Source organism: Eptesicus fuscus, chromosome 7, assembly GCF_027574615.1.
Source record: "Eptesicus fuscus isolate TK198812 chromosome 7, DD_ASM_mEF_20220401, whole genome shotgun sequence".
Lineage (NCBI taxonomy): Eukaryota > Metazoa > Chordata > Mammalia > Chiroptera > Vespertilionidae > Eptesicus > Eptesicus fuscus.
The window spans coordinates 55,245,163-55,263,481 of NC_072479.1; the positions used below are offsets into that span (position 1 = coordinate 55,245,163).

Genomic DNA, 18,319 nt, shown 5'->3' on the forward strand with positions numbered 1-18,319 from the left:
ACAAAATAACATGCAAATACCTTTAGAACATGGTGGAAAGTGATGAAAACTAGTGAGGTATAATTAAAAGTGGGAATTTCAAGTCAAAGTTTTTGTTTTGGTTTATGTTTTTTAAAATTAATTTCAGGGAGAGGAAGGGAGAGAAGAGAGAGATAGAAACATCAATGATGAGAGAGAATCATGGGTCAGCTGCCTCCTGCACGCCACCTACTGAGGATTGAGCCTAAACCCAGGCATGTGCTCTGACTGGGAATCAAACCATGACCTCCTGGTTCATGGGTGATGCTCAACCGCTAAGCCATACCTGCTGGGCTCCAGTCAAAGTGTGAATTTGAGATCTGGTTCTGAGACTTATTAGCCATATAACTATGTTTAGTGACTTGTCCTTACAGAGCCCTAGCCCTGGCCACACTCCAATTCAATTAAATCAGCATCTCTTGATATAAGACTCAGACATCTTCATATTTTAAAGCCCCCTGAAAGTGATTCTAATATGCAGCCTTGGTTAAGAACCAATACTCAGACTTAGGCCCACAATTCAGATAAAAAAAAACTTGGGACCATGGAAATAAAATCAGCACTTAGGTAACAAACATAATAGTAGAGCCAGGGATCCCAATTATCCAGCTGTTAATTAAATAAGATGCTACCTATTTGAATCAAAAGTTCAACATATTTTCTAAAAAGAGTGAAAATGTTTATTCAAAGTCTCAATCATCCCCATTGTTGTTTGGGATGCATAGTTATTGAGCTCTGTGTCACCCAGCCTGGTGGAACACAGATTTGAATGCAGATACATTTTGATGTCATGAAGAGAGAATACTTGATCTTCTGTAATGCAGGGCTTCTGCACTGAAAATGGAGCTACAAAGGGGTCTACCTCTCAAAATCAGGTTTTGAACATTCCTACACAGTGGGTCCTCAAATAAAGTTGTTTTGTTCAATGCTGTTTTGTTACAACATTGATGAGATGACATAGGAACTTAACAGTTGTTTTTAACAATTAGCCTATGGTAAATATGATTTCACTATATGTTGTTTTGCTTAGTCACAAAACCTATCAATGGCATTCAGTGAGGACCTATCGTATTGAAAATTTTTTACTCTCAGAGTGAGAATAAAATGAGTATTATGTTCCCTACACACACATTCTCTAATTGTCCCACACAACCACTAAGGGTAAACTGGGTGGCAAGTTGCAAAGCACTTGGCAAAAGCCAGCTATGTCATAGTACGTAGGTGCAAGTGGGAACTGACTGGTTAATAACACAACCACAGATTTCTTTGTATCTGTACTTACTTAGATTGTTCAGATCCTCTCATAGTATATTTTCATTCACCTGTAATCAGTTATTCAAAGTCCTATGATAGAATTTCATTCAATTTTTAAACCAGAGCTGTATTGTAGTTCCCATGTTTCAGACAGAAAATTTACGTTCAGAGAAATAAAAGTTTTTCTCAAAGTCAGATACTTGGATTACCCTGTGCCTCAAAATTGCCCCTACATACCCAAATTCCCTTTTTCAGCATCTCTGAGATTCTGGATAAGGTGCAAGAAGACGCAGAAGATGTCCTCTTCAGTCTGGGCTTTGGTCAGGAGGACCACAAAGACACTTCTCGGATCCCTGCCCGATTTTTCACCAACCCCTCCCAGGCCAGAGGCATTGATTTCCAGCTCTTCCTGAAGGCCCAGGTGCAGAGGATTGAGATGGAGGACCCATGCCTCATGCTGGCCAGTGAGTGTTCCCACAGATCCATGCTCCACTTTTTCATAAACCTTCAGACAGGGATCAATGGATCCAAATCCTGCCTTCTCTCGATTAGCTTCATTTGGTCCTTTGTCTCTTGTGTCTATTTCCCCTTATATTGTCTTCAGTGAAGATGGATAACATTGACATCTTCTTCTCATAGGTTTTTCCTCCAGAGAAAGAAAGGCTCGGGGATATTTATTTTAAAGAAGCACACAGATGATTCTTATGCAATCCTTAGACCACATCTAGGGAAACAATAATTTAAGTTATACTAGTACTGATTTCATACTAAGGAAAGGTATGAGAGGGCTTTTCTACCGTGATGAGGTATAAAAGATTCTATTTAATTCTATATGTTAGAGTATATTTCAAATTATATTCTGCTACTCCAAAAACAAGATGGTGTTTCTGACAGTGTTGTTTCAGATTCTTTGTATCAGATTCAACTTAGAAGTTTAGTAAAACTAGATTCCTGAGCGACTGAAACAAGAATTTCGAGTGGGAGTATTTTCACACGCAGTGGTTCTCAACCTTTCTTATGCCGCGACCCTTTAATACAGTTCCTCATGTTGTGGTGACCCCCAACCATAAAATTATTTCTGTTGCTACTTCATAACTGTAATTTTGCCACTGTTATGAATCGTAATGTAAATATCTGTGTTTTCCAATGGTCTTAGGCTCTACAGCAGTGGTTCTCAACCTGTGGGTCATGACCCACAGGTTGAGAACCGCTAGCAGGGTCGCCTAAGACCATTGGAAAACACAGATATTTATATTACTATTCATAACAGTAGCAAAATTACATTTATGAAGTAGCAACGAAAATAATTTTATGGTTGGGGGTCACCACAACATGAGGAACTGTATTAAAGGGTCGCGGCATTAGCAAGGTTGAGAACCACTGCCTTAGAGGATTCTTCGTCACACTCTTTTGAGGATAGTTTATTGAATTTGTTGTATGTACCAGGTACATAATTATGTGTTAAATTCTGGAATAGCAATAGCTAGACAAGAGGAACATGACTCTTGCCTTCAAGAAGGTTACAATTTAATGGCTTTATGGTTTATCACAGTGCTTTCAAACATGGATGTGTACGTGAATTACCAGAGGATATTGTTAAAATGTATGGGATGCAGTCAGATTCTGTATTTATAACAAGTTACCAAGCAATGATGATGCTTGGACTACTGGCCACACTTTGAAAAGCAAAGGTCTAATAGAAATGATAGAGTTCATCTAAATTTCTCTACTCCAGTTCATTGCCTAGTCATTGCTATCTCTCAAATTTGTTGCCTTCTATAACCCTAAAGTTTTATTACTAAAAAAATAATAATAATGTTGATTTTGTAACATTATTTTTTGTTTCTAAAGCAAACAGTGCTAGAGGTCATTGTTTAGAAAATACTGACAACAAAAAGATATGCTAACTCAAGATATAGAAATGTTTCTCATACCATATAGAATTAATTTTTGGACTAAAGTAAAATAGTTACTTGGTGTGGGAAGTCAAGAAATCAGGAAAGTGGAAGGACACTTGACTTGGGTGGTGAACACATAATACAATATACAGATGATGTATTATAGAATTGTATACTTAAAACCTTTGTAATTTTATTAACCATTGTCACCCCAATAAATTCAATGAAAATTAAAGAAAAATCAAGAAAGTCAAGAAAGGGGAATTTGAGTGTCAAAAATCTAAATAGAAGAAATGCTAGAGGAGAAATTGATACCTTCTTTCTGGATTTTAAGTTTAGGAAGGCTATTGAAGGGAGAAATTCAAGAAATAATTTGCTGATAGCCTCCCAGACTCACTGTTTTCAACCCTTGTACCCAGGCAGATTTAAACAGGTGCAAACACTGGCTGTCACTGCTGATGCCTTCTTCTGTCTCTACTCCTATGTGTCTAAGACACCTGTCCAAAAGTTCACACCATCCCACATGTTCTGGAATTGCAACCCAACTGATGTGCCATCCATCAAGATTCTGGCCCCAGAACCTGAACCTCACTCACCCAGAGATCGCCTCCGGAAAGCCATCTCCAAAATGTGCCTATATACATGCCCCCGCGTTCAGTTATCACCACCCCACAATACCTCCAAAAGGAACAGTTTGGACCAAGTGGTGTGGGAAGTGATGGACAGAGTGAGAGGAGAGAAGCTAATTCTTCAGCAAGACCCTGAGTTTGGACCAGGCTCACAGGAAGGTCCTGTGCCCCCGATCAGGGGTACAATGCTGCCTACTTCTTGTTCATGTGTCCTCTGCCCTAAAGAGGAAACACAGCAGGTCATGTCCACAGTGTGCGAACCATTGCAAACTCTGCATTCTAACCCCAAGATACCCTGTTGCACACATTCTCTGCCCAGAGCAAATCTACAGTGGAGCACAGACCCTGCACAGGTAAAGAGAGAGTTGTGGGGTCTACAGGCCACCAATAAAGAAGTCCACTTGGTCAAGGATGAGACTTTCTGGAAAAGGAAGAGCAGAGCAAGGAAGAGCCTGTTTCAGAAGAATCCCACCGTCAGGAAGGTTAACTCATTGGATCTGTCCATCGTCCGACAGAAATGGAAGCAGAGCCAAGAGAGACCAGAACTGCGCCGATCTCTAACCCATCAGCTGCAGGACACTTTTGACTTGGAGGAGGTGAGTAGATTGGAGATGAGGAAGAGCCTAGCAGAGAAAGGCTCTGAATTCTTGTCCTTAGGTAAATGAAATCCAGGCTCCCTGTCCTTATCAGATATACCAATTCTTGAATTACACTCCGAGACCTTTGGGAATGAGTTAATATAGAAGGAGAAAAAGAAATAGGCCCAGTTTCTTACGAGTATTCAGATTTCCAGAACTGCTTTTCTCATTCCTCATCTTATCTGAGCTTCCTGAAGTTTCTCATCAAGCACTCTTGTGGGATCCACACAAGAGCAGAGGTCAGTTATACACTAAGCTAAACACTATTAAATAAAATATTTTCTCTTCTACCTTTACAAATATGTAATCATAAAGACCTGGAAGTCCAGGTTCAAATCTAGAATTCTCAGACTCTTAGGACTTCTGTATTAGCACATGGCAGTGTGGGCAGAGCCACACTCCAGCCTCTGGCCTGTCCTCTTCTCCTCCCGTGCCAAGATCTGTCCTGAACCATCAGGGATTTCATACACAAGTATGTGAACATCCCAGCCTGCAAATCCAAGTGCCTCACACCTCCTATCCCCACAAATAGCCATCCGTTGGCCATCCCTCAGACTCAGGAGTATATATACTAACAGAGAAGATGGCTCTTGAGAGGACAGACACCAGGCAAAACCAGTGCAGTTCACTGAAGCAGGCTTGGGCCATTTGAACAGTATATTTGAGATTCTGGGTAACTGATGTATGGTCTAGAAGGGATAGTGTAGGATCCAGATGAGCACATCCCCTAGGTCCGCCAACTCTTTACTCTATGGACTCTTAAAAACTCAGGACTCATCTTGCCTAGGTCTATAGTTGTGCCACCAATACAAGGATTTCTTGGAAAAGCTCTCAAGTCTTTGTTACAATGAGAAGCTGTGATGATTCAAAATATCATTTGCATATATGTCACCTCTCACTGAATGTAGAGCGCAACCTCAGCTCCTGCCTTCCTCACTACCAGGCTCTGCCAAAGGAGAAGAGACCAAGTCTCTCAAGCACACTCAGCCTCCTTCCCCTACAGCTGCCTAACATCCTGCACCTTTCCCCATCAGTGGCTCTGACTAGCTCTGCTGTGATCTTGGTTACAGGTGCAAAGCAACAGTGAGGACGATGAGGAGACACACTGGGCCAGCAGACACACACCCCCTCACCTCTACCATCATTTTGTTGGCAAAGACTCAAGAAGTAAGTCTCTCTCTCTCTCTCTCTCTCTCTCTCTCTCTCTCTCTCTCTCTGTCTCTCTCTCTCTCTCTATTCTCCAACCTGGCTGCATATCATAATCACATGGAAATATTTTTTTAATATTCACAATGACGAGTCCCACATCCTGAAATCCCGATTTAATTGGGATGGCATGGAAACCAGTGGCTGATATTTTGTTTTTAAGCTCCTAGGGCAATTTTATTATGGATAGATAAATACTTCTCTAGATCCGTGATTCTCAGACATTAGCATTAGAATCATCCAGAGGATTTGTTAAAATACAGATGGCTGGGCCCCAGTTCTCAGAGTTTCTGATTAAATAGGTCTAGACAAGGCCTGAAAATATGCATTTCTAACAAGTTCCCAGGTAATGCTGATTCTGCTGGTCTGGCGACCGCAGTCTGAGAACTGCTGTTCTGGGGGAAATCCTATATAACCTTAATATTAAAAATGTAGTCTGCAGGCCAGCAGCATTAACATCACTTGGAATTTTGTTAGAAATTTGGAATCCCAGCCCCTACCTGATGAATCACCATTATATCAAGATCCTTAGTGATTCTTTTGCACATTGGAGTTTGAAAAACATTGTAGAAGTTCTGTAACAGGTAAGGAACGATCATGGAGATTTACATGCCAGCACCTACTTTTTTAGCTCCTTCTTAATCAGCCCACATCATAGGACTTAGGGAAGACTCCTCAGTGTATCTCACAGCTTTGTTCATTTAGGCTCTGAGTTCCTTTCTACAGCAAGGGTCTGATGTCGAATCTCACATACGTTGTTATTGCCACTAAAATGTCTTTCCTCGTGATGTGAGTTTTGATTGTTAATTCTTTCAGAGGCATCCCCTATACATTTGAGCATTTGGGCAAAAGATTTATTATTTAAACTAAGTGAAACTTAATCTCCTATAGTTTTTACTACCTATATCTCAGAACCACAGAGAAGATGGCATTGGGGATAATGACTATTCCAAGATAGTAGGAATTGAAACCTTCCTTGAATTAAGTAAATGAATAAAGATTCATCAGGCTTAGAGTTCCCTTCATTGTGCATATCTTAGAACTATTTACTGCACTTCCTAGCACAATACCTTTTTTTGTTAAAACTCCAAAATTTCAGTGTTATTAGTTTATAATCACAAAGATCTCTACAATTCTCTTTTAATTCTAATAATCTGTGGCTTAGAGCCCTAATGGCTCTTCTGTCTCTCTTACCCATTACCTTCATCTCCAGGTATACAGATTAGTGACTCACAAAAGAGGTAAATATCAGAAGGCAGCAATATGTTATATACAGTTGAAAAAATTTAAGACCTGGAGTCAAATGACATACCTCATATTTGTTCTTTCAGAAATCAGTTTAGTTTTGTTCTATGAAATAGGAGAATAACACACACACACACACACACACACACACACACACACACACACACACAGTAATCCCCCCTTATCCATGAGGGATATGTTCCAAGACCCCCAGTGGATGCCTGAAACCATAGGTAGTACTGAATGCTATATGTACTATGTTTTTCTGATAATATATACCTATGATAAAGTTTAATTTATAAATTAGGCACAGTAAGAGGTTAACAATAACTAATAATAAAATGGAACAATTGCTACAATATACTGTAATAACAGTTATGGGAATGTCGCATTATTAAGTAAAATAAGAATGGCTTGAAGACAAGCCCTGTGATACCTTGACAGCTAATGTGATAACTGAGATGGTTACTAAGTGACTAATAGGCAGGGAACGTTTAAAGTGTGGAGACTTTGAACAAAGGGATGTTTCGTGTCCCGAGTGGGATGGAGCAGGACAGTGAGAGATTTCATCACACTATTCAGAATAGCGTAGAATTTAAAATTTCTGAACTGTTTATTTCTGGGATTTTTCATTTAATATTTTCAGGCCACTATTAACCAGGGGTAACTGAAACCGCAGATAGGAGGGGACCACTGTTCAGAGCTTGGCTCAAGTGCCATTTATCCAGCAGATGTCAGCCTTGCACAAGAAAATACCAAGATGTCCAGCAAAGCAGGCCACGTGCAAGATCTATATAGTTATGCCAGAGAGGAAGTATTTCTAGGAGTTACACATTTCAAATAAGTTACTAGATTCCATTATCTGCCATGGTGATGCAATTTCATTACAGCAAGAGAGATTGCAGTTAGAAATGCTGTATTTCACTTATTCTAAGGCGTACCTTTTCCACATTTTAATCTCTCAAGTGGAATGGGTCTTAATAATTGCCACTGTCAGCCAATTTAATTGTCTAATTTTTTTGCCACCTTAGTGGAATATAAAATAATTATAAATCTTACAAATGATGGTTTATCAGATTCAATAAAACAGTGCAACTTTAGACATTAAATGCACTTAGTCTCTCAGATAAACGAGGAAGTGATTTTTGTAGATTTCCCTTTTATGCCTCTCCAGAAGAATGAAAAATCTCTTCACTGACACAGTCTTTGGCTGAGACGGGGATCACAGTGGTTCTCAAATCTTTCCAATTCTCTGTGAGTTTTCTTAATCGTCTTTTCACAAAGCTATGAAGTATCTCCCTCAATCATCCCTTAAGAGATCATAGGAAGGGGAAGATAGCCATGAAAACAGCTCGGTACTGCCAACATTAAAGACTGTGTGAGAAATATGGAAGGGGGAAATTCACTTACCACCATTAAAGGCAGAGATAGGTGGCACAGTCCTGGATCTACTGAAAAACAACCCCACTCTGCCTCTTCCAGAATCTGTAATTATTTCCAAGAGATGAATTATCACTCAGGATCTCTGTATCAAGTCCCAGAAATTAACTACTACTGATTATCAGTCATGGGAGGGGTGTGAGCATGAGTAGGAAGTGGTAGCAGCACCCAACCAGCCACTGTGTCCAGTCTGTAGTCCTCATTGCACAAAGACACTCACTTAAAGAGGCAAATAATGGTTCAAATCTGGCTCTATAGAGCTTACCACCCAAAATCTTACCACCCTGGGGCCTGTGGGCTGGGGGCAGCTCCTGCGTTGAGCATCTGCTCCCTGGTGGTCAGTGTGCATAATAGTGACCAGTGGTTCCCTGTTCGGTCAATTTGCATATTAGGCTTTTATTATATAGGATATATGGCTCACTATATGTCAAACACTACTATCTTTATCACTTTATGAGAATCAAATTGTTTAATCCTATGATGTGATTTTTTTTATTGTTTCCACTTTATAGATGATGACACTGGACAGTTATTTTTATGCCAAAATAAATTCTGGAGAGGAACTATTAGATATGAAGTACAAGGAGAGATGGGAAAAGGGAGAGGGGAAGGAGAGAGAATATTGTGAGAATGTGACAATTATTTTTCTGGCTCAATTATAATTCTTACCAAGATTGTTTTGTGCCCATTGGGGAAATATAATTAAAGATAAAATCTTCTTCAACCCCATAAAACCTCTCCAAAAGGTATAAGAGAAAGAAAACAGTTTTATTTTTAAATAAACATTAAACCAGAATATGATGTTCATCGCAGGCAATCCACAAACGAGGTTATAAAGACAGAAAGAAATCTAATCTGTCAAATAGCCAAACAAATACAACCCATTATACACATGTCAAAATAAACCATAACTAGTGTTCAAATCAGAAGACTCAACAGCACCATCTGTCATACATAGTTCATCTGGCATTTACCTGGTAACAGAGGTGGCCAACTGTGTTAGCTAATTGCCTTTATCCAAAGGAATAATAAAAGTTCTCCTATCTTTAAGGTAGAAGATAGTTTTGTGAGTTGTAACCAAGTTCCTAAGTTAGACTCCTACCCTCTCATGAAGACTGGAAGGTAAGGATGCTATGGTCCTTGATGATTACATTTCAAAGCAATGGCTTCCTTTGAGAAAGATATTTCTGGCTTGTAAAGGTGGCAAGAGGTTTAGTTAGCCTTTTAAAAAGATTTACAGACATTTCAAAGAGACAAAGAGTTTACAAATTTTCTAAAGCAACACACTTTAAGAACAAATGTGGGAGAAGAAGAAGCCTCTTTCACAACAGGGAAAATTAAGCTTATTTTTATATGTATTTGCCATTTCACCTCTGTGTGTCTTCTTTTCTCTGCATTGGCTTTCCCTTTATCTGTACGGCCCCATTCTTCTTTAGAGCTGTGGAAGGCAGAAGGATGCTGCCTCTGCATTGCATAATGCTCATTTTCTGAGTCATTCATTTCAAATGTTTCAATGGTTTACCAAGGCTACATCCAGGGCTGTCGAGCCACGCAACTTCAGGTCAGCATTCACATGGACTGCAATGTAAGCATTACTCCTGCAGGTGTGCAGAGCAGAGGCCCCAGCTCCATCCATACTGTCTTACCCAGCCCTTGAGGTAGAAAGTACCTTCTAGTGAGTATATAGCACTTTCAGAGATATTATCTCATGTATGTCTTAGAATTACAGAGACTATTTGAGAAGAAAACGACTTAGTAAGATCATGTAACTTTGTTAATATCAGAATCAGTACTAGAATTCAGGACTCCTGACTCCCAAATCAATGCTCTTTTCATGAAGGCACACTGCCCTGAGTACACAGGAGTTTGGATTGTGGTTGTGGGTCAGAACAAACCTCACTTCCTGTGCTTGGATCTGCCCTGTCTCTTTGAGCTTTGCCACCATTGGTTTTGCTTGTGTTCTTATAAATTCACTGGCCAGAAGAGTATTATATAGATTAAGCAGGAACACTCACATGATACTTGTAGCTCATAGTTTCATGAAAGACATGGCAGGAAAATAAAAAATTACTTTGTTGTTTTTTTTTTGTTTTTTTTATTTTTTAAATAAATCTTTATTGTTCAGATTATTACAATTGTTTCTCCTTCCCCCCCCCCCCATATCTCCCCACCACCCGGTTCCCACCCCCTCTCTGCCCTTACCTCCCCCCCCCATTGTCCTTATCCATAGGTGTATGATTTTTGTCCAGTCTCTTCCCATATCCCCCACACAGACACCCCTTTCCCCCTGAGAATTATCAATCCACTCCCATTCTATGCCTCTGATTCTATTATGTTCACCAGTTTATTCTGTTCCTCAGATTTTTAATTCACTTGATTTTTAGGATCACTTGTTAATAGATATGTATTTGTTGTTCATAATTTTTATCTTTACCTTTTTCTTCTTTTTCCTCTTTTTAAAGAATACCTTTCAGCATTTCATATAATACTGGTTTGGTGGTGATGAACTCCTTTAGCTTTTTCTTATATGTGAAGCTCTTTATCTGCCCTTCAATTCTGAATGATAACTTTGCTGGGTAGAGTAGTCTTGGTTGTAGGTTCTTGCTATTCATCACTTTGAATATTTCTTGCCATTCCCGTCTGGCCTGCATAGTTTCTGTTGAGAAATCAGCTGACAGTCGTATGGGTGCTCCCTTGTAGGTAACTAACTGTTTTTCTCTTGCTGCTTGTAAGATTCTCTCTTTGTCTTTTGCCCTTGGCATTTTAATTATGATGTGTCTTGGTGTGGTCCTCTTTGGATTCCTCTTGTTTGGGGTTCTGTGTGCTTCCTGAACTTGTAAGTCTATTTCTTTCACCAGGTGGGGGAAGTTTTCTGTCATTATTTCTTCAAATAGGTTTTCAGTATCTTGCTCTCTTTCTTCTTCTGGCACCCCAAAAATTCGGATATTGTTATGCTTAAAGCCATCCCAGAGGCTCCTTACGCTATCCTCACACTTTTGGATTCTTCTTTCTTTCCGCCTCTCTGGTTGGGTGTTGTTTGCTTCCTCATATTCCAGATCTTTGGTTTGACTCTTCGGGTACGGTGGTCTACAGTTGAGTGTCTGTATATTCTTTATTTCAGACAGTGTATGCATAATTTCTGACTGGTCCTTTTCCATTTTTTTGGTATTCTCATTAAGGTCCTTGAAGGTCTCTTCAAGTTTCTCAGCGGTTTTTAGAAGATTCTTGAGTAACCTTATAAATGTGGTTCTGAACACTGTGTCGTCCATTAGTTTGCTTTCCTCCATCTCTCCTACTCGTGACATACTTCGGTGTCTCCACATTTTGGCTGCCTCCCTATGTAGATGGAGTGGCTTTGTGTGGTCAGTGACCTATAGGGGCCGGTAGCTCAGCTTCCCCAATCACTCTAGGTGGTCGCTCTTGGTACACCCCTTTGTGGGCTGAGTGGAAAGTCTTGGTGTAGTTAAAAGCCTTGATTGCTGTAGGTACACTGGGAGGAATTGACCTCCAGGCCAATTGGCTGTGAGGACCTGCTGTGTCTATAATGGAAGAATTGCTGTGCTGGAGACACAGTAGGGCTTTGGTGCTCACTGAGTCTGCCTCTTGAATGTGTCCCTTATGAGAGTGGTTGAAATCTGTTGTCATCCACACCAACCACTAGATACCCTAGTGTCTGGATCTCCAATGGGGTGCAGGTCTGAAGCCTCCCAGCAGGAGCTACAGCAAGAGCTACAGTTTTCTCCTCTTTGCTTGGGCGGTTTTGGAGCAGTCTGACTGGAGCTGCAGTTAATTTGGTTGAGCTGCCACAGAACAGGCCATTTATATGTAAAAGCCGCTGTGTGGAGCCTGGGTGGGTTTGTAGAATGTGCGGGGCGGGGTCTCAGGGTGTCACTAGGCTGGGGCGTGGCCAACGGCCATGGCTGCTTTCAGCCATCTCTGCCTTTCCACATTTCCAAGTCCCCGTGTCCCGCGCTCCAGTGCAGCAAACCCTGATTGCTGGGCGCACCTCTGCAAAAAGTCACTCTCACTCTCCGACCGATGGCCGAGAGTCCAGCTTCTCCCCGTAGACGTCTGGGTCCCCCGCGTGTCCCCAGAAACTGGAGTTCAGAGTGATCGGGAGTTTGTCTCCCTTCGGTTTGAAGAAAAGCCATGCGCCCAGTTGCCTGCCGCCAGCCCACTTAGCGCGTGCCTCCTTACCTCAGCTCTCCAGCGTTTGCGCTCCCTTCTCTTCTTAGTTGTAAATCTACCACTCAGCCAGCTTTCCCATGGTTCTGGGTGGTAGACGTTTTGTTTTTTAGTTGTATTTTTGAAATTGTTGTGCAAGGCGGCAGCTTAGTTGTTTAACTTTGCTGCCATCTTGGTTCAATCAAAAAATTACTTTGATTTCACTTCATTAGATGACATGGGGACATAGAAAAGCGAACTTCCCAGAGGATGACATTTCCAGGTGAATCTGGACCGATGAGTAAAGGTAGTGGGAGGAAGTAGAAGAAGAAACAGGACATTGACATCCCAGTTAGAGAGATAACATGTGCAAAGGCAGACAGGAATGGAAAAATCACATCTTCAGAAACTATACCTTGTGCCTAGTGGGAGAAATGGATTATATGGGAGATGATAAAAATTAAGACTAGGAAACATTAATAGAAAGCAGATTGTGAAACAAAGTTTTCTATTATTTTAAATATTTTTATTCAGTCTAGAGAACCACTTAAAAGTTTTACAAAGGAATTATATGATTAGATTTTTATTTTAGAATGATCTAGCAGAGATATGAGAAATGGGCAGAATAGGGAGCCAGTGGAGGAAGGGAAATCATTCAAGAGTTTACCACAGAAGACTGAGGAGAAACATGATAACCAGAAATAAGGTGAGAGTACTGGGTATGGGGTGGGGGAGAGAGAAGAGTGGGATTTTTAATATATACAGTGGCTAAACCTAGGAGATGGGATGTGAGGAAAAGAAAAAAACAGAAATTTCCAGGTGTTTTCCTTGGGTGACTAAGTGACTATTAATGTCCTTTTATTAAGAACAGAATACAGTAGAAGTAACAAGTTGGAAAGCAAATATTTTAAAGTCTAATTTTCAAAAAGCAAAATAATGACTCTCACGCAAATACAAGATTTTATTCATTGATTAATAAGGGTTAAAATGATATATTTGAACTGGTCCAGAAAGTACTTGAGAATCTAGTTATATACAGACAACCTAATAGATCGGCCAGTTAGCTACAAAACTGATTAATATCCAGCAATGCCATAAACTCTAATCTCAGGCAATACTGATCACATTAGAAATAAATTACTTAATCTTTACTCAACATAAATTTTCAAGGTAACCTCTGCTCCTGCAGAACTAGAAAATAGCCCTGTAAATAAACTCTCAAGACTAACCTTGTACCAAAAGAACACCTGGTAACCTTGTTTGCCCATTTTGAAGTTTAGAACAATTTGATGAGTTCAGATTTGGATGTGATGTGTTGCAGTACCTCTGAAATACCAGTGGTGGCAAAGTTCAAAGGGTCAGGGCAGATCCAAGGCAGCTGGATATTTGAATTTGAAGAGAGTTTTTTGGAATTCAATGCTTACTTATAATAGGTGAAGCCATGAAAATAATAGGGAAAGCAGAGTCAGGAGTTGAAATGAAAAAGAAACCCTTAAGAACATTAACATTTAGGGCTAGATTGAACAAAAGATGTTCATAAAGGAGTGGACATATTGATTGGAAAAAGAAGGTTTCAAATAGAAACCAAAGGAAGCTGGCTTCAAGAAGGAGGGTGTGGTCCTCAGATGCCATAAAATATCCATTAGGAATGAGAATGCAACTAAATAATGATTAGGAACCTGCATAAGATTTTTTATTTATGTGAAAATATTAATGAAAGTGAATAGGAAATTATGTAAACAAGGTTAGTAAAGGAATCAAGAGACTCTAACGAGTGTTTTTTGCGTTTGGTTGTTTATTTTGTTTTGTTTTGTTTTAGGATGGGGAAGGTTTAAATATGTATATTTGCTGAAGGGGGAGAATCAATAGGGTGGGAGAGACTAGGGTTCAGGAGGGAAGGGAGAATGATGACCTGAGGTCACTGGAGAATTAGATTGAGTTAATATCCAAAGCACTTTGGGGTGGGGAGTCGGTTAGTCATGAACTAGAGGTGCAGAACTTTGTCTGAGAATAGAAGAAAGGAAAAAGGACAGGTGTGAATACAGGTACATTGGTCATTTGGGGAAGAAGCCCAGAAAGTTCTGCCTTTGGTTTCTCTCTTTTGCCTGTAGGATCATCACTGAAAGTGTGATGCAGGGAATTTCAGGAAGATAGTAAAGATTTGATTTGTCACTATGGAGAAAGGATGAGAAATATTTATGAATAGAAACATGTATTAACAGTTGAATATGTGAATAATGTTGAGGCTCAGCACAAGGTGCAGAACATGGGTTGGCAATGGTTTTGTAAGTTTCTACAGCAATGCTCAGCAATAACTATACTAATAAAAGGGTAATATGCTAATTAGTCTGGGAGACCTTCCGGACATCCTTCTGGACAAAGCCATGGTGGTGGGGCCGAGGCAGAGGCAGTTAGGGGCAATCAGACCAGAAGGGGAGGGCAGTTGGGGGTGAGCAGGCCGGCGGGGCGGGGGGCAGTTGGGGGCAAGCAGGCCAGCAGGGGGGGCCAGTTGGGGGCGAGCAGGCCGTCGGGGGAGGCATTTGGGGGTGAGCAGGCCAGCAGGCAGAGTGGTTAGGGGAAATCAGGCAGGCAGGCAGGTGAGCAGTTAGGAGCCAGCCCTGGGGATCGGGCCTAAACCGGCAGATGGACATCCCCCAAGTGGTCCCAGATTGGAGAGGGTTCAGGCCAGGCTGAGGGACACCCCCCCTCCATGCTCAAATTTTGTGCACCAGGCCACTAGTACTAGTATATAAAAAAATAAAAATAAAATATAGGTATACTTTTATAAGTATAAAAAGAGGTGAACATTCCAGAAATCTCACTTCATGGTGAGAAGAGCAGAAAGCCAGTCACATGACTGTTGCTGCTAATAATAATTTTAAATATTACTTATAGTAGTGAGAAGCATTTCCACAGGTGGCGTATGAAAGTTTCTATTAGCACCAATACCCAACATTGTCTTAAAAATGCATGATGTGTTTCCTTTTCATTTGCATTGCAGGCTTTCTCCACCACCACAGTGCATGCTCTGACAGCAGTGGCTTCGTAGAAGAGCCTAATTCCCACCTCTTCTTGCAGGAGGTGGTACTGCCTCCAACCTCCAGCTCCTGCTCCCGGACCTTACAAAGTCCTGAGCTCAGTGGGAGGAAGGCAGCATGGCACACAGGGGAGGAGACCAGACTGAGAGACTTGGAATCTACGTCCTGATGCTGTCGTAAACTGAACGCAGAGAGAAAGACCTTAGGCGTGTCTTCATTCCTCTGTGTGTAGATTTCTCTACTATGTAGGTATTAGAATACATATGGACAGTGGTAAACTGGACAAAGACTTAATTTTCTCCCAAGTTTGGTTTGACACTGCATAGGACAGTTAGAAGATTTAAGGATGATGAAGTTTGAGACAACAGTTGCTACTGGAATGCTCTCAAAGGGCTCAAGCTAAGTGAGGAAGGAAAAATCCCACTTTCGGGCTCTGAAACCTTGGTGCAACCCACAGTGGAAGTCCCTCTGAGCCTCTACTCATTCTTATGGGCTCTCCATTAAACTCCAGAATGTCTTCCACACACCGGAGTCCTGTTTTTCTTCTTGAGGCCTCATCTGAGCAGATCCACTTACAGCCTCCCCCTTAAAATCAGCTTCTCCCTCTACCCCAAACTTTGTATCTTCATAGAAAGAGATGAGTGGAATTCAGAGTCTCTCTTCTTGGCCACTGCAAAAAAAAAAAAAAAAAATTACAGTATTTTCTGCTGGCAGAAAACAATACAAATAAAATATTTTAAAATCTTGCCATGTTTTTGGAGAACTAACAGTCATAGTTTCTGTTGGATGGAAAACGTTGACAAAACATTTTCAACAAACAGGGCCTGAGCACCTACAGTGCTCTACAGTAAGGCAGTATGTGGTGCAGACATCTTAGATACATTGCTCCCCCAAGAACATTTTAGTAGAGTGGGAGAGGTCTCTCTCTCTCTCTCTCTCTCTCTCTCTCTCTCTCTCTCTCTCACTCTCTCTACACACACACACACACACACACACACTTTCAGTCATGTATGACTTGGTTGCATAATAAGTTGCAAAACAGCGAAGACCAGAAGAGAGGAATTTGAGGGCAATCATATCCTTGGTGAGTGTTGAAGAAAAAGAAAAATCACACCAAATACAGTGAGCTGACAGGTTGATTTTATTCTGATACTATTGCCTGCAATCAAGAGAGAGCATAAATGAAACACGGATACCTAGCTAGGTGGAAACAACCGGCTGTGCATTTTGAAGAGCTCGGATGGGGGGATCTTAGACATCTGTGTTGGGAGATCAGCCTAACCCAAAGGAAAAGTAAACTTTGGGTATCTTCATGACAGGAGGTAGGTAGGTTTACAACTTGGAGCTAGGGCCTCCCCGCCCCCACCACTGAAGTTAGGCTCCTACCCTTCCATAGAAACTGAGACAGCGGACACTAGTTTGCCTTGTAGAGACTGGAGTCTCAGGTCCTTTCCTGGGCTGTTAAACCGGAATGAGGCAGGGAGAGATTTACATCTCAAAGGGACAGAGAAAGAATTTACAGTAAAATTCTCCAAAGCCAGGGACTAGCATCAGGAAAAGCCTGTTCTCGCTTTAGTCAAGCTGAGGGGCGGTTAAGGCCGTCCTGGTCCTGAGAGTGAACAAAAGGGCCTGTGATTTGTCACTTAAAGCGCCTAAGAGACTAACAGCACATTCGACCCCATCGCCTGGACGAGATGGGTTGGGGCTGCGGAACGAGGCAAATCCCTGCATTCAGCTTCGCCAGAAGCTACGGATAGATGCAGAAATGAACAACTGAAGCCTTCTGAGGAGTGCGCCTGGCGGGAGGTGGGGACCGCATTGGAGGTAGGGTGTGGCCCCATAGCCTCCTTTGCTCCCTTCCTCGGTGCTCACAGCCCCGGAGTAACCGATGGGTCCGCACCGGCAATGCCAGCGCGGAAGGAAAAGAAACGCCTTCCGCCTCCACGGCCGCTCCCAGGCCGGTTCTGACGGACTCTGACAGTGAGTCAGACGCCTTTGCAGACGCTTCTATTATTAGCCCGGGAACCAAAGCTTCCGGCTCCTCTCTCTCTCTGCCGCACGTGCCCGGCTCCACCTCCTCCCAAGGAGAGCCAGGCTCCTCGGCCAGCTCCCCAGCCACACGCTCTCCCTGTCGGGACTTGGGGCGTGTGCGACGGAGCTCCCGGGCGGGTCGCCGCCAGACAGCAGATAATAGTCCCCAGGCCAGTCTGTTGTGCCCGCCTCGCTGGCACGGGGGAGGGTGTGTTGGGGGGGGGGGTGCCGCGTCTAGGACATTGGATTAGACAGGTGTCAGGGCAGCGCTCAAGTGAAGCGCGCCCCTGCAGTCCTCATAAAGCTCCAAGCTTGGGCTCTGCTTTTCTTTCCAAGACCTGCTGCCCATAAGGAAACGGAGTTCCCTGTGAGCCCAGCAGGGAAGGGGTACCTACTTCCATTCCCGCTGGGAACCCCGAGGCCTCACAATCCCAGAATATCACGGCCTGAACGGACTAGTCAGGGGTCTGATTGGAAGGCCCAGAGGAAGGACATGAACCTGACCAAAAGCACATGCCCGCAGCCAGAGGAGAGGCGGCCTGGACCTGAGGAGGACTGGTTTCTATGAGACCCGCTCTCTGGTGGAAGCTTTGCCGCACGATCCTCTTTCTCCAACACCCTTTCAGCGCTGATCTATCTCGGCCTCGACTCCTACCTACACTGCCCCCATTGCCATCCTGGATTATTAGGGGTGGACGAAAAGGGGCCACGTGCTAACCTGACTAGCTCAGGGGAAGCCTGCATGGCAGCCTTGCAAA

At 42.2% G+C, this 18,319-nt stretch overlaps 1 protein-coding gene across 2 annotated transcripts in view; it reads left to right on the forward strand.

Moving 5' to 3' along the window:
* TESPA1 (thymocyte expressed, positive selection associated 1) overlaps window positions 1–16,052 on the forward strand; it is a 42,148-nt gene extending 26,096 nt beyond the window's left edge. For both annotated transcript variants that reach the window (XM_008140936.3, XM_054718433.1), the window contains exons 8-11: window positions 1,528–1,736; window positions 3,590–4,395; window positions 5,508–5,604; window positions 15,494–16,052. In XM_008140936.3, coding sequence (XP_008139158.2) covers window positions 1,528–1,736; window positions 3,590–4,395; window positions 5,508–5,604; window positions 15,494–15,699 — 1,318 coding nt within the window. In that variant the 3' untranslated portion in view covers window positions 15,700–16,052. The remainder of the gene's footprint in view (window positions 1–1,527; window positions 1,737–3,589; window positions 4,396–5,507; window positions 5,605–15,493) is intronic.
* Window positions 16,053–18,319: the final 2,267 nt, after the last annotated feature.